Source organism: Topomyia yanbarensis, chromosome 3 (genome assembly GCF_030247195.1).
Source record: "Topomyia yanbarensis strain Yona2022 chromosome 3, ASM3024719v1, whole genome shotgun sequence".
Lineage (NCBI taxonomy): Eukaryota > Metazoa > Arthropoda > Insecta > Diptera > Culicidae > Topomyia > Topomyia yanbarensis.
Genome location: NC_080672.1, coordinates 38,110,177 through 38,125,436, shown reverse-complemented (window position 1 = coordinate 38,125,436; position 15,260 = coordinate 38,110,177). Strand labels below are relative to the sequence as shown.

Sequence of the window (15,260 nt, the reverse complement as noted above, 5' to 3'; positions counted from 1 at the left end):
AGTTATGTTCAGTTTATGAATCTCCATGATTTTCTCTGCAAATTGCAATATTTTGAAACAAGAACAATTTTTCAAAAGGGCGTAGCATTGATTTCACAATTTTTTTGTTCGATTTCTGTATTTTATACAGCAAAACTATCAGAAAACGAGTTACAGGGAATTAGTACTTCTGTACGAAAAAAAATATACGCTAAAAAAATGTTGTTATAAAAAATTTAAATTTTTTTTTGCAATTTAAATTTTTATTACTAATTTTTGTTTATGTGAAAAATGACAAAACTTTTTTTTCAGTGTATATTTTTTTCGTATAGAAGTATTCATTCCCTGTAACTTGTTCTCACACAGTTTTGCTGTATAAAACACAGAAATGGAACGAACAATTTTTGAAATTAATGCACATAGAAACGTTTACGCCCTTTTGAAAAATATCTCTTGAGACAACATAATCTTATTAAATGCGGAAAATGTTTAGTCTTCCATGCCGGTGAAACGTGACGGTCACGATTTTAATGATTTTCGGATGTTCGTGGAATTCTTCAGCACAAATAATTGATTTTCATAAACATTTAGCAAATTGCAAGAAAAGTAAATTTTTCCCTCTGAAAACCGATTTTTTGCCCCTCGGCATGATACTGTACCTTGAGGTAGTCCAGAGGCTTTTCCACTAAAGCAGTATTACAGTGATTATATCACTAGAAACTTTGGCTACGACTACTTCCTATTTAATTAAGTTGTGATCAAATTTAATTCTAAACTTGGTGCCCTTTGTTACCCACTTTTGCCATGGTCGAAATAATGTACAAAATGGGTTTAGGGTCAAGTTCACTCTGGAGGTGTCTTGGGCTTGGCGGCGAGCCCAGGTTTGGGGCTCCTTAACCTTGGAGTGTCTCATGCCAGGACTACTGAAGGTGACAATATATCAGTTTATTTTTGGTAGCTCTTCGCGATCATCCACGTATACCTACGCCCGCGATCTCCCAAACATGATAACACCCCGGTGATGAAGTTAACCTAGTCTAGCACATGTTTTCAAATGCGGTCCTAGGCGGAGCCTATAGGCGCCCGTGTTCGCACGATCATAGATCGGTCTCGTCCGGAGGTCCACACTCGATCCTAGCAACCTAGGTCTATATAATCAGTTGGAACAAAAAAACGCCTATATCCACTAAACAACACGTCCCATGGCATCATGATCAGTAACTATAGTGATACAGGAAATCAGGTGGTGGGCGTAGCGTAGTTGGTAAATCGATTGCCATGTACGCAGCGCACCTGGGTTCGAATCCCGACCCTGCACATAGGGTTAGAAATTTTTCATGAGAGATTTTTCTAACCCGAAGAGGCGAATTACCTTAAGGTTAAAACTTCTATAATCGAAATAAATAAAAAAAAAGATACAGGAAACACATTCTCTCATTCTTCTGAACAGCACATGAAAATTAAGTATCATGTTTACGGTTCGCGCAACCAACGACACGACTAGACACTGGAGTTCCAAAACTGCATCGCAAATCTGACTACCCCTCAGTGACTCAGGTAACTGGTACTGTCAAATATGGCTTTTGGTTAAAAAATGCATGAAATTCGCAACACTGAACAGTCTTGTTATTTTTCCAAATTGAGTTCTACAAGATGACGACACGAATGAACTCATGGTGAATGAAGTTCACGTTTGACAATTCTCGGTGGTTTGTTTACTTCGTCAGTTGCGTGAGTTCGAGTGCAACGGGTGTTCATCTATCACATTCGAACTCACGTAACTTCTATGTAAACAAACCACCGAGAATTGTCAAATGAAGTTCATTCGGCTCATTTTGTGAGGTTATGTCGGTTGGTGCAAAACCTAATAACCTGGTGTATCGCTTGGTTACGCAGAGAAAACAAATACACAATACAAATGCGTTGCGTTTGAAATAATAAGGGTAGGAAAAAATCACTTGGATTGGATCGAAAAAATCTCGGAAATTCTGTGACTAGTGCGTTAATGTTTTTACTATTTTCAGCGATACAACTTATGGATAGTCTAGAAGAATACACCACCGCCGCCCGTATCGTCAACCGGTCCGCTTCCAAAATCGTAAATTAATACGGTTGAAGCGATCGTAAAAATATGTACTCGATTTCTAGCTACCCCATAAAAAATCCTCCCGATTTTCCTCACGACGAAATCGGTTTTGGTCGGGTAAATCGGCCGACTTTGAAACCGACGAATTCATAGATTGTTGCACCGACTCTTATGAGAGTTTAACATGAGCATCTGTCAACACGTCATGCTACGAAATCGGTCGAGGTGAAACGACTAAATAGGTAGATTAGTCTATAGTTTAAATTTATTCAAACCGTGCTGTTCCGACGCAGAGAATTTCTGTAAATAGGTACGAACTACTTCATCATTCGTTAAAATACATTTTTATTGCTTTTTTCACTTAGTTGATCAAGATCCGACTATTGGTTGAAGAGGTGGCGAAATCATCTGGACTTCCTAACCGGGTTCAAAAGGATTTCACTGCAAAAAATGATCTTTAGTGATATCATTCAAACAAATCATCTATCTAAAACACAATTCAAGCTTGAATATATAATCAAACGATGGCCCAGACTCAGGATCTTTTGTTCATCCGTTAGCTACATCGTATGTTTTCGGTTTGATAAAGTTTGTCCTGTTCATACGAGATATTAATAGTCAAGCACAAAAATACCACAATCTTAAAGAGGCTTGCCCAAAATTATCCCAGTCTAGAATATTTCCATTTATTTCGTCCAATTCACTATATTTCGCAATAAAATTTTGATCAAAACGGCGTGAGACAACTGCTTTTGTCAACAATACGTAAACCGATTTCGTCTGCTAAACTATATGATGATTAAATCATGTCACTATTTTATCAACCGATCTTTCAATCGATTTAATCGGGTACCAGATCCGAACAGATTAAATCGGTCGATCAATATGTTGAAGAAATATCTCCATCGACGTAAACCAATTTAGTCGGCAAATGAATAGGACGATCTTAAAGGCACCCGATTTCGTCGGTCGAGTGAGCAATTTCGCAACTGTCAAATTTTCTATGGAGTATTCAAATCCTGGCTACCAAATACTCCAACCCTGCTTGCGATGATACCACTCGGATTGACAAACCCGGAAGAGTAGGATTTCGCTCCAATTGTGACTAAATAAATGCGGAATATATTGACGTTTCAGGTACTGATGAAGAAATGAACCAAATAAAAATGATTGATTGTTACCTACATTCAAAATCAGAACGAATATGTAATTAGGAAATTTTTTATTTTAATGAGCATACAGTAAGTAAGGGGCTTGTGGAATAATTGAAGAACCTTTGGACTGATAAATTCCAATTCCCTGAAAGCTTCTCCAACGGAAGCAACATGCCATCAGAAATCTGTGACAATGGCTCTAAAACACTCCGTGAGTTTAATGACTAACTCGGGCAGTGTCATATAAATGATCCAGTTAAAGGAAGACGTTGCTTTTAATTGAGTTGATGTACTGAAAATAAAACAAAAATCCATTAAATGCAGTGGCCGTTGGCAGCCAGTGCGACGTAAATTTCATTGAGGTTCAGTAAGAGCTGTTTTAAATTCTAATACAATACACTTTATGCTTTGTTTTGGACTCAACACGGTTTACCACTCCCGAAAACCAGGAGTCAGTTTATCAATACGCTATTCAACGCTACCGGATCTTCGTTGAACTCTCCTTTCTATCTGGTCAAACGATAACAAAAGTTGTTAATGCCATGTTACGAGTGCCGAAATTATAATGAAATTCAATAGAGTAAACCTACCTCAGATGGACGCAAATGCAACATTTGAGATATTGAAATACGCATTGAGGATAAGATAGGCGATAACTATCGCACTTCCGTCGATTTGTAACGAAACAAATGATAAATTTATACTATGTTAGTTAAAAACGTTTTAACTCTAACGTAGTATTAGTATTGGTATTAGTATTGAGCACCTATTTTGATACTGAATTTTTGTTTTTTTTAATTTGTAGTTTTATTGTGTACGAAAATCTTTTAGTTTACACTGTACATCAGGTCAAGGAAACTTTTAATTAATTGAAATTTAGGCAAATTAAATATGTTACTGTACATATTTTTGTTTGTTTACTTATTGTAATCTTATTCAATTTGTTAAATGTCCGGTATTACAGTTCTCGACAAATTTAATGGGATCGTATAAAAAAGATAAATGTTTAACCATGTTTTTTCACTTCATCTCAAGATTTTTCCATATGTTTTAAGATTGATATCTAGCTAAAACTACGCCATTTAGCTGATGGCTATACGGCTTCGATATATTCCAATGTGAGTTCGTGAACCGAATGAGTAGAATATATGAAGGCCAAATATTATAGCCAATCTTGCATTGAAGGCACAAAACTAGGGCAACGCAGCTCATCCATGTAATTCTTGTAGGGACCTCAGCAGTGGAGTACTAGCCCTTCTTGAACTCGGCACGCCAGCAGTTTATCAAAGACGACTTCGTGACCCTTTTTGCCGGGCTCCGTAACAAATCTAGGCATCGTACGCAAGATCGTTTCTCGCCCTGTATGTTCTGAGTATGAACGACCATCGCATCCTAACGTTAGATAATGCTGGTTCTTCGATGATAGCATTTCAAACATGGAATTATGCCTCTATTGTAGAACTATCTATTCTTTATCTGAAAATAGACATTGTTAAACTCTTTAATGCTATTACCTTTCGTTATCTCATTTTTTAAAACCATTTGGGTACGGTATTTACACCACAGTCAAACATTTTCACGGGAAGATGATGGCATGGTAACCACGCATAGTAATAAAATAAAATCAAAACAGTGTTGCTCAAGAAACTCATTTTTTATCTTTTCCGAGGGGTAGCCCAATGCACTGGTGACTAGCGGTAAATGACTCGGGCACTTTTTCTTTGAAATGTTTCATGAAGTTTCACGTCGTGTCGTTGGCGCAACTATCAAGAAAGCACGCGAATATACAGATGGTAACACGGTTACAGCTTCGAGTTTATACACGCGAAGTTGTATACGCGCTGGCACACACATCAAACACGTTAACATACAAACGCTTGAGACTTTCGCGGTCATCCACCCACACATCTACGCTCGCGGGGTCTCAAACACCCCAGTGATAAAGTCAACTTTTTAACACTTATAAATTTACATTACATGATCAAACAAAAAATGCAATGTTTTGATATCAAACCTTATGGAGGTTTTTTTTATATTTCTGAACAGATAACAGTAGTACTGTTCAATTCATCTTTTTATCACATTCCGCTGTGCAATTATTATTTAAGCCTACATCAATTCCTCAATCCTACCAAAAGCCAAACCCTGATCCTCTCCTATGGCGTTTTATAGTCTGCATGGACCATTCAGCCATTACCCCTCCTATCATCAGCCTTGATTTTTAGTCTAGACCCAAAGGATCCAGTCTCATATACTATTCCTACTGGTAGCTCCACGCACGTGCGGCCTTATTTAACCAGAAGGTAGAAGATATTACATTTCCTCTCTTTAATTTTTCGTGATTTCTTGGTCTTAGCTAGGATCCTATAAATAATCGACACGATATTAAGCTTGTTTGCTTAATGCTTTGCGTTTGTTTAATACTTCAATTAAAATGAAAGCAATTTTATTGGTTAAAATCAAACTTGGGAGCAAAAAAATGGAGTTTCGGTAAACAACAAGCAATGTTATTATTCTACATTCTGAAGTTGTAGATTAAGTAATGAAGTACTGATCTCCCAATTTCATCCATATTTCCCTTTTCAGTCAACTTTATTATTTATTATTTATTATTTATTATTTAATATTTATTATTTATTATTTATTATTTATTATTTATTATTTATTATTTATTATTTATTATTTATTATTTATTATTTATTATTTATTATTTATTATTTATTATTTATTATTTATTATTTATTATTTATTATTTATAATAAATTATAAATGTAAATTTTACAATTCACGAAATAAAAAAATCTCACGTGAAAGCATAGCCAACGTAATTATGATTATGAAAAATATCAATTTACTTATTACAGACTGTTTACTCATAAAAAGGCGGAATTATTCGTGAGATATGGTATTTTTTTATTTAAAATAAGTAAGAAACCCTTTATTGAAAATTTATCTCAAAAACTTGCCATAAGGGTTAGGTATTTTTAACATAGAATGTGCATTCAAAGTGTGAAAGAAATCGGTTAAGTAGTTTCGGAGTGGCAGGTAACACCGCAAATCATGTTTTCCAGAGAAGGTTGTTCGCGCGCGCAAGTCTGGATTCTTCGGACACTTCTAAACACTTTCAATTTTATAAACGAAAAAATACACTTTATTGCGCGAACTAAAAAACGTATTTTTTGGCGAACGAAAGACGTGTGTATCACGCGACGGTTTATTGGATCTGATTTGATCTTCTATGTACATGGTACAGCTGACCGGCTATCGTGAGAAGTACGAAGCAAAAGGCCTATTCGCACCTCTTCGAATTACTATCTGCTCTCGTGAAGCGAGACAGCCCAAGAATAACCGTGGTTAGGAATGAGATCGCACTGATCGCAGATTGTGGATCGTATTGGGGGTGTTCAAGATTCCCTGAGATTTTAATTCCTTTCTCGCTCGATCATATGCCGGCCGCCTTGGAATCTACTAGATTGCAATACTATAGCTATCCTATTCTGCCTACTTCTATATGAATTCAATATTATGGTTTGATAATTTTTGCTTACAACTAGTTCAAAGATAATATATAATGTGTTTGGTTCTGTTGATGTTTCTGGTACCGTCAACCTTGACCGAATTTCAACGTTCATTATATACTGCTGCTGCTGCTGAGGTCTGCATCTGACCTATATATGGTGATTTTGCTATTCTGCTTCCTGGATGACCTTGACACAGATAAACAGCTGATGTTGTGTCTGGCTGTCGATCGTGTGTTTTGACTGCTGGTCGCTAGTACTGGTTCGGCTGCTGCTACGTTGACAATGTGCATGTCTACTGGATTGGAACTGCTGCGTGTATTTGATCGCCGCTTGCTCGCGGGTAACAAACATCTTGGTGCATCATCGGTGGTGATTAACTGTGCTGGATTATCTCGTTGATCTGCTTTCAGGTATGATTGATGGACCGGTGGACTTGCAGGATGGACATCGGATTGAACAGCGGGTCTGAGCCGCCGACTGGCTGGTGGAATGATGTTGGTGGGCGTCTGATTCAGCAGGCCTGTGCCGCCGACTGGCTGACTGGTTGTCTTCGATGGTGGTGATATGCTGGAACATACATAGGGAACTTTTTAAGAGGAAAATGATTACAATAAAAAGACTTCCCTGGAACGGAGGCCCCTTGGCCTCCGCAATCGCCCTTTGGCGACGACGACCTGCATCTGTTTTTGTGATTTCTTCAGGTGACATTCCTTGGCATCTCTGAGATATACTAGGGTGCAGATCCATCTACGACGACTGCGACGAAGCCGCTACGTTGGTGAGACCGACTGGCGAGCTGGCCATGCCCGCTGACGATCGCGGCGTAGGGCGGGAAGGTTGAAGTGCGCACTTCCTCCTTCGAAAACGAATTTGATGATGTACCTCGAAATAGCCAAGCGTGTTTCTTGAATTAGAAGTTTGTTCGAACGAAGCGCGGCCGTGAGCACGCGCAGGCGCTGAGCGCCGATGTGGTTGACAGATCAACCGTACTGGAACTTTCTCGTACAAACAGATGCAGCATGCATGCAATATAAACCACCACCGAAACAACACAGTTACCTTAACTGATGATGAACAGCTTGAATAAGCGTTCGGAGCAACGGGAATACCGGAAGCTCAAGGATCAAGACGGAATGTGACTGGGAAAAAGACATTTCATTAGCTTTTTGAAATTCAAAGAAATACAAAACTTAACTGGTGTGCGGAGGCCTCCTGGCCTCCGCCGATGAAGGAGTCCTAGTCCTCCTCGGTTGGTAAAGAAATATTATCGCGGATGGGTAGCACGCATATCTTCGAGATTGCTCGTTGGTAGCTACCATCCTTTGTTCGTACTTTAACCACTCGTACATTCCCATCTGGACCAGTTTGAATCTCCGTCACACGCGCTAGGTGCCATTTCAACGGAGGTAAATTTTCTTCTTTGAGAACAACCATAGTGCCCACACGTATGTTGTCTCTTTGGCGTGTCCACTTCGTCCTATTGCGCAGATTCGACAAATACTGCGTCGACCATTTTTTCCACCGAACCTGTGTGAATCGCTGTGCCTTTTGCCAGGCGGACAGCCGATTTTCCGGGATCTCTCCAAGATCTGGTTCCGGAATTGCCATTAAGGGTCGCTGTATTAGAAAATGTCCTGGTGTCAGAGCTTCAAAATCGTCTGGGTCGTTGCTAACGGGGGTGAGCGGTCGTGAGTTCAGAATCGCCTCAATCTGACTCAAGACTGTCTGCATTTCGTCGTACACCAAGGTATGCAAGCCAATCGTACGTTTGAAGAGTGTCTTAAACGATTTGACAGCGGATTCCCATAGCCCGCCGAAGTTAGGAGAACGTGCTGGAATGAACCGAAACTCAATTCTGTCGTCTGCCGCCTCCTTTGCGACAGTGTTCTGGAACTGTTGGTTGTGAAACAGCTTGCGAAGTTCATCCAGCTCTCGTTTTGCACCAACAAAATTCTTTGCGTTGTCACACATTATCAGCTCGGGTTTTCCACGTCGAGCCGAGAAGCGCTTCAACGATGCTAGGAAGGCCTGCGTCGTAAGATCCGCGGCTATCTCTAAGTGTATCGCCTTGGTAGTAAGGCAAATGTAGACTGCGACGAAACATTTTACAGGCCGGCAACGACGATGTGGATAGACCACTGAAAATGGTCCGCAGTAATCAACTCCGACTCTTTGAAACGGCGAACAGGGAGTTACTCTTTCAGCCGGGAGATCAGCCATAATCTGGTCATGAACCTTTGGTCGAACTCGAAAACAAGCGACGCACTCGTGGATTACCTGTCGCACCAAGTTCCTGGTGTACACTGGCCAGAATCGCTCTCGCATTGCCGAAATTAACAGCTGCTGTCCCGCATGAAATAGTTTCCGATGGTAGTGAGTAACTACGATTTTCGTCAGCGGGTGATGTGGGTCGAGAATGTACGGATGCTTGCGATTCGGTGAAACTGATGCATGTCGTAACCGGCCGCCAACACACATCATGCCTTCATTGAGAATCGGCTTTAGTGACACAATGCGCGACGAGTCCCGCACGTGGGTTCGCTTGGACAAATCAGCAAGTTCTTGTGGAAAGCTTTCTTCTTGCGCAAGCCGAACCAATGCTCGCAGTGCATCGTCGAGCTCAGACGATGTGATCGGCCCATACCTTCTACAGTTGCGGTTGAAAGCTTGTGCGTTGAACCGGAAACGGCGAATAAAAGCCGTAATGCGAACTAACTCCGACAGTGACGATCGTAGGTTGAAGATCTCACTGGGAGTGCTTGACTGAAGGACTAACGTGATGGTTTTCTCCTCCAAGTCAGCTGATGCAATGTCTTCTTCTCTAATCTGGCGGGGCTGAGGGCGATAGGCTTCTTCCAATAGCAACCAGCGAGGTCCGTCAAACCAAACATATTGGTACTGAAGCTGTGCTGGGATCATCCCACGCGAGACTAAGTCTGCTGGATTTTCTACACCTGCGACGTGATTCCAGGTACCTTCCTTCGTGATATGCTGGATCTCGGAGACTCGATTAGCGACGAATTGCTTCCATCTTGATGGCGATGACGAAAGCCAGCACTTAACGATCATCGAGTCCGTCCAAAAGAATGATCTAACGGAGATGCGGAGACTTTGTACGACCTTTTCGTACAAGTGAGCGAGCAACAGTGCTGACGACAATTCCAAGCGAGGTATGGACTGCCTTTTCTTTTTCTTCTTCAGGTTTTCAAGTGGAGCAACCCGCGATTTGGATGTCAACAGCCGCACTGATACAGATCCAGTCTCTGTAACTGTCCTAATATAAATACAGGCTCCGTAAGCTGCTTCAGAGGCGTCACAAAACCCATGTAGCTCCTCTGCTACAATGTTGCTAGATATTCCAACCCACCGAGGAACAGAGAGGCTATCCAAACCAGCAAGGTTTCTCCGATACTCTTGCCAGTATTCCTGTAGCTCTGGCAGGAGAGGTTCATCCCAAGAACACTCTTGTTTCCATAAATCTTGGATGAATATTTTTGCTTGAATAATAACAGGCCCCACGATGCCTAATGGGTCAAACAGTCGGGAGACGTCTGAGAGCACTATTCGTTTGGTGATTACAGCCGCGGAGTTCCAGGTTGGAATAGTGAATCGAAAGCTGTCCGTACTGGGTTCCCACACAAGTCCTAGCGTTTTGATGGTTGAACTAGACGAATCTAACTCTAGGATCGACCGATCGTCCCTCAACTGCTCAAGCACGTTCTGTAGGAGCTCCTTACTGTTGGAATTCCACTTGCGAAGTGAAAATCCTGCTGACTGTAAAAGCTCGACCAGCTGTTGGATCAACTTCCTTCCATCCTTCACGTCGTCTACACCTGAGAGCATATCGTCCACGTAGAAGTCCTGCTTGAGCACCTTAGCAGCATCTGGATGCGTTTCTTCTCCTTCATCGGCTAAACTTTGCAGGCATTTTGTGGCCAGATAAGGCGCAGACGCGGTACCGTACGTAACGGTCGTCAATTCGAAAGTACGGATTGGCTCTTCGATAGAATCTCTCCACAAGATCCGTTGTAGCGGTTGATCCGTTTCCTGAACTCGAACCATTCGGTACATCTTGGCGATGTCGGCTACTATTGCAAATCGGTGGATACGGAAGCGTAACGTGATACTGAGGAGGTCTTCCTGAACAACGGGACCGACCATCAAGCCGTCGTTCAAAGAAATGCCCGTAGATGTTCGACAAGAGCCATCAAAAACTACTCGGAGTTTCGTGGTGGTACTGTCCGGCTTTAGAACAGCGTGGTGCGGTAAATAAAATGTCTTTCCTGCGGCGGTATCATCGATGACCTCTTTCATGTGGCCGAGAGTTTGGTATTCGTGTATAAACTGGGAATACAGCGTCTTCAGGTCTGGGTTAGCTGCAAATCGTCGTTCGAGTCCCATGAACCGTTTGAGAGCAGTTGCCCTTGAATCTCCCAATTTGCTGATAACGTATTCCTTCTTTGGCAGGGCCACAACAAATCTGCCATTCTCGTCTCTTACTGTAGTCTCCTTGAAAAACTGTTCGCAGGTGGTTTCTTCGACGGAATTGGTGCTGGCGGTTCGACAGGTCTCCAATTCCCAAAATCTGGTGAGCTGCTCTTCGAGTTCCGCCGTCGAGCACACGTGAACCAGTGAACATCGCTCGCTATTTGTACTGTTGGGAACTCTTCCCGAGACTATCCACCCAAACACCGTATTCTGCAGAGTCGGTCCTGATAGTGTAGCCTTTTGTCGTTCATCTTTCAGCAAGTCCATGTAATATTCAGCTCCGATAATCAAATCGACCGGACCAGGCTCGTGAAAACTGGGATCGGCTATCAACGTCGAATCCGGAAGATCCCACTCGGCCGGATTGCAACTCGTCGTCGGAAGTAACACAGTCAGCTTTGGCAGCACATGGAACTGCATCTCTTCAGTGAATGGCGAAATGATCCTAGACCTAGGACCGACCTCTGCACTAACTAATTTGGTGGAAACCGATCGAGCTGATCCAATCCCTTGAACCGACAAATACGTAGGAGTCTCACGGAACTGTAGCTTGCTCGCAAAACTGGCAGTCATTAGACAGTGCTGGGAACACGAGTCTAGCAGAGCTCGTGCCAGCGTCGCTCTACCAAAACGATCTTTGATTGTAACGAGAGCGGTAGACAGAAGTATGTTGTGTGTAGGTGTGATGGGGAGTGCGACATAATTTTGACTTGTGGTGGGCGTGTTGGTGGCTGGAGGTGTGTTGTTTGTGCGCTGCGAGCTGGCAGTGGTGGTGTGTGTGTGTTGGTTCGAATTGTGTTGCTTAGCCTTTGGCGGTCGCGATTGCTCGTCTTGTGTCGGAGGTTTCGGCTGCGAGTGTGGAACGGAGGATCTGGATAGTCCATGCAGCATGGAATGGTGCTTCTGTTGACAATGACGGCAGACCCCTCTTTCGCAGGAATTTGCGTAATGTCCTGGACGCAGACAGTTTCGACACAGTCTGTGTTTAGCGACAGCCTCGACACGATCTGGAACGTTCATTCGTTGAAATGCAGAACACTGGAAAGCAGGATGCCACGATTCACTGCAGAATGCGCATCTGTTTGACGTTTTCACCACTGTGTGACAGACAGCTGGTTTCGAGGAACGATGATCGACGAAGTTGGATTTAGCAGGAGCCACTGACTGGAGTACATCACAATGATTGCGCAAGAAACCGAGCATAGCAGTATACGTGGGTACATCCTTTGAATTGTGATGAGTTTCCCACTGCCGCAGCGTGGCGGAATCGAGCTTAGAACACAACATGTATGCGAGAATGGTGCTCCACTCGGAGGTGTTTTGCCCAATCTTGTCCAGCATCTGAAGGTTTTTCTCAAACTCGCTAATGAGACTGTTGAGTTTTTCATAGCTCTCTCTCTTGAGCCCTTCTGTAGCGAAAAGTGCGTCTAGATGAGCCTTCACAATCAACTTCTTGTTTTCATAACGATTCGCTAACATTTCCCACGCAACGTTGTAGTTTACGGCTGACAAGCCCACAGAACTAATCTCCTGCAATGCGTCTCCTGATAACGATGATCTCAAGTAGGTGAAACGGTCCATGTCGGTCAACTGAGGATTGTTGTGAATGAGGCTTTGAAAGGTGTCACGAAAGGTTACCCACTCGAAGATCTTACCACTGAACGACGGTAAACGGATTTCAGGTAGCTTCACTTTTGAAAATGTCGGCGTTGGGTGCACACCGAAAACATCATCTCCTGCAATTGACGAATGGGGACCTCTTTGTGATGGTGGCGTTGGTGGGGGTAGGAAATGTGGTAGCAAAGTCACAAGCGCCGCCTTCAGTGCGTAGAATCGATCACGAAATTCCTGCATAATACGATCATTTTCATCGTCCATATGTTCCAACGCCTCCTGCTTCAAGTCTGGGTCAGATTTAGCATGTTTCTGGACCTCAACATCTTCCAGCAGCAACTCAAGCTTACTCCGAACCACAAGAAAATCCTTAAAATCTTCCTCAAGTCCATGCAGCCGAAGGTTCACTTGCCCGCTATCAGTCTCCTGGTCGTATTTCTGGAGAAAATGTTGCACGCTGTCGAAAGCCTTCACTATCTGGTGCTCCCGCTTACGAAGAGATCTAAGTTCTGCCATTTTGAATCACTGCACTTGGCCTGCACTCACCACCCGTTCACAAAATTCAAACCGTTTAATTGAAACAGCCACTGCACTCTTTAAAAATAAATTGACTGATCGACTCGACGTTCCACACTATTAATTCGCGAAACCGAAAATTGACAGAAAAGCCAAACTGCAACAGAGGGAAACCAGACGGGAGGAAAGCAACAGGCGAAAAATCCAGCGGAACTTTCGAGACCAACTTTTATCAGGGACACACTTGCCAAAAACAAAATGCTCGCATAATCTTAATTATTTATTTTCCAGCCAACACAACATAACATGCGCCACCACACAAATATCATGCGCTATACTCCCTTTAATTCCGCTCGGAATCCCCGTCCGGGATAAATCTGCCGTTGCACGATGACCGCCTAATTGTTGTCGCCGCTGAATAGCTGCTGCAGAAACACGCGCTCCGATCCGCGATGGCGCCGAAGTCTTCTCACGATGGCATCAACTAGCGTCGAAAATGGTGATGCTCTTCTTCGCGCACTATCACCAGCCGCTTACCATGTCACTTGGCGGTCTTCGCATAGGGGTCAATGCCCGCTTGTAAAGTTCACTGACCGCACTTCAATCACGGAGATTGTCCACCGTTTCTAAACTGTCTTTTAGAAAGTGTCCGAGAACCACTTCACTGGATCGAAATCCGGCTCGAAGGACCAATGTTCGCGCGCGCAAGTCTGGATTCTTCGGACACTTCTAAACACTTTCAATTTTATAAACGAAAAAATACACTTTATTGCGCGAACTAAAAAACGTATTTTTTGGCGAACGAAAGACGTGTGTATCACGCGACGGTTTATTGGATCTGATTTGATCTTCTATGTACATGGTACAGCTGACCGGCTATCGTGAGAAGTACGAAGCAAAAGGCCTATTCGCACCTCTTCGAATTACTATCTGCTCTCGTGAAGCGAGACAGCCCAAGAATAACCGTGGTTAGGAATGAGATCGCACTGATCGCAGATTGTGGATCGTATTGGGGGTGTTCAAGATTCCCTGAGATTTTAATTCCTTTCTCGCTCGATCAAAGGTCTACAGAAAGCTTCGTCACCAAGTCGTTTGTCGATATTTTTGCAAAGAAAAATTACAGCATGTTATTGAAATGATATACTATAATGTACAAAAGTTTTTGTCAATTCGCTTCACACAAAGTTCTAAAACAATTCGCATAAAAAGTGTTTTTTTTTCGCGCTGAGACCCTAATCCCCCTCCTTGAGCCATACCAATGCAGTTTCAACATAGTTTCAAGGTCGCCAATGTTTTTTGGTATTCGCATTTAAAAATCAAAGCTTGTCGCTTCAAAAAATACTAATTACACATTTATTTAGTTGGATACTTTGCGAATGTCGGGGCCTCTTGCACTTTTCCGGCGCGCCCATTAGGGTTGTGACCGAAAATCCCAGGAATACTGAACAAAAACAAGTATGTACCAATATTTGCGGTACCATGAAAAACTTTGTATGAAGAACGTATAAAAAAAAGTTTGCCATGATGCTTCACTGTACAACTTTGTTCAAAACCATGCTGGCCCACCCTATAGGGACACAAACTGTGGATCCCAAATTAATCATTGAACAAAATATATTCATTCCAGGCCGAAAACAAGTGGCACTTTGCGGGAAACGATGTGGAAAATTGGAAGGAATCACTAAACAACCCGCCTTTCGGCCCCTATCCTATCCCATACATCGTAGTTACTAACCAGCAAAATTCCAAAAAGCAACGCCGGGCAGGAAATATGGTGAACGAAAGCGCTGCTGCGATAAGTACAGTGTGGCGCATAACAAAGTGCAAAAACCGTTACATGAAAACACCTCAGCGATTGAGTTAATGTTTTAGCACTTATAACCTTCAAAACTTTTAAACACG

General features: G+C 42.5%; 2 protein-coding genes across 5 annotated transcripts in view; both read right to left on the bottom strand.

The window, feature by feature from the left end:
• The window catches only part of LOC131690863 (uncharacterized), a 362,721-nt gene that overhangs the window by 181,204 nt on the left and 166,257 nt on the right, over positions 1–15,260 (bottom strand). The gene's annotated exons all lie outside the window — the stretch shown is intronic.
• On the bottom strand, positions 7,977–13,358 carry LOC131686883 (uncharacterized). Its single transcript, XM_058970886.1, has one exon. It carries the CDS (start codon positions 13,356–13,358, stop codon positions 7,977–7,979), a length of 5,382 nt encoding a protein of 1,793 aa, XP_058826869.1.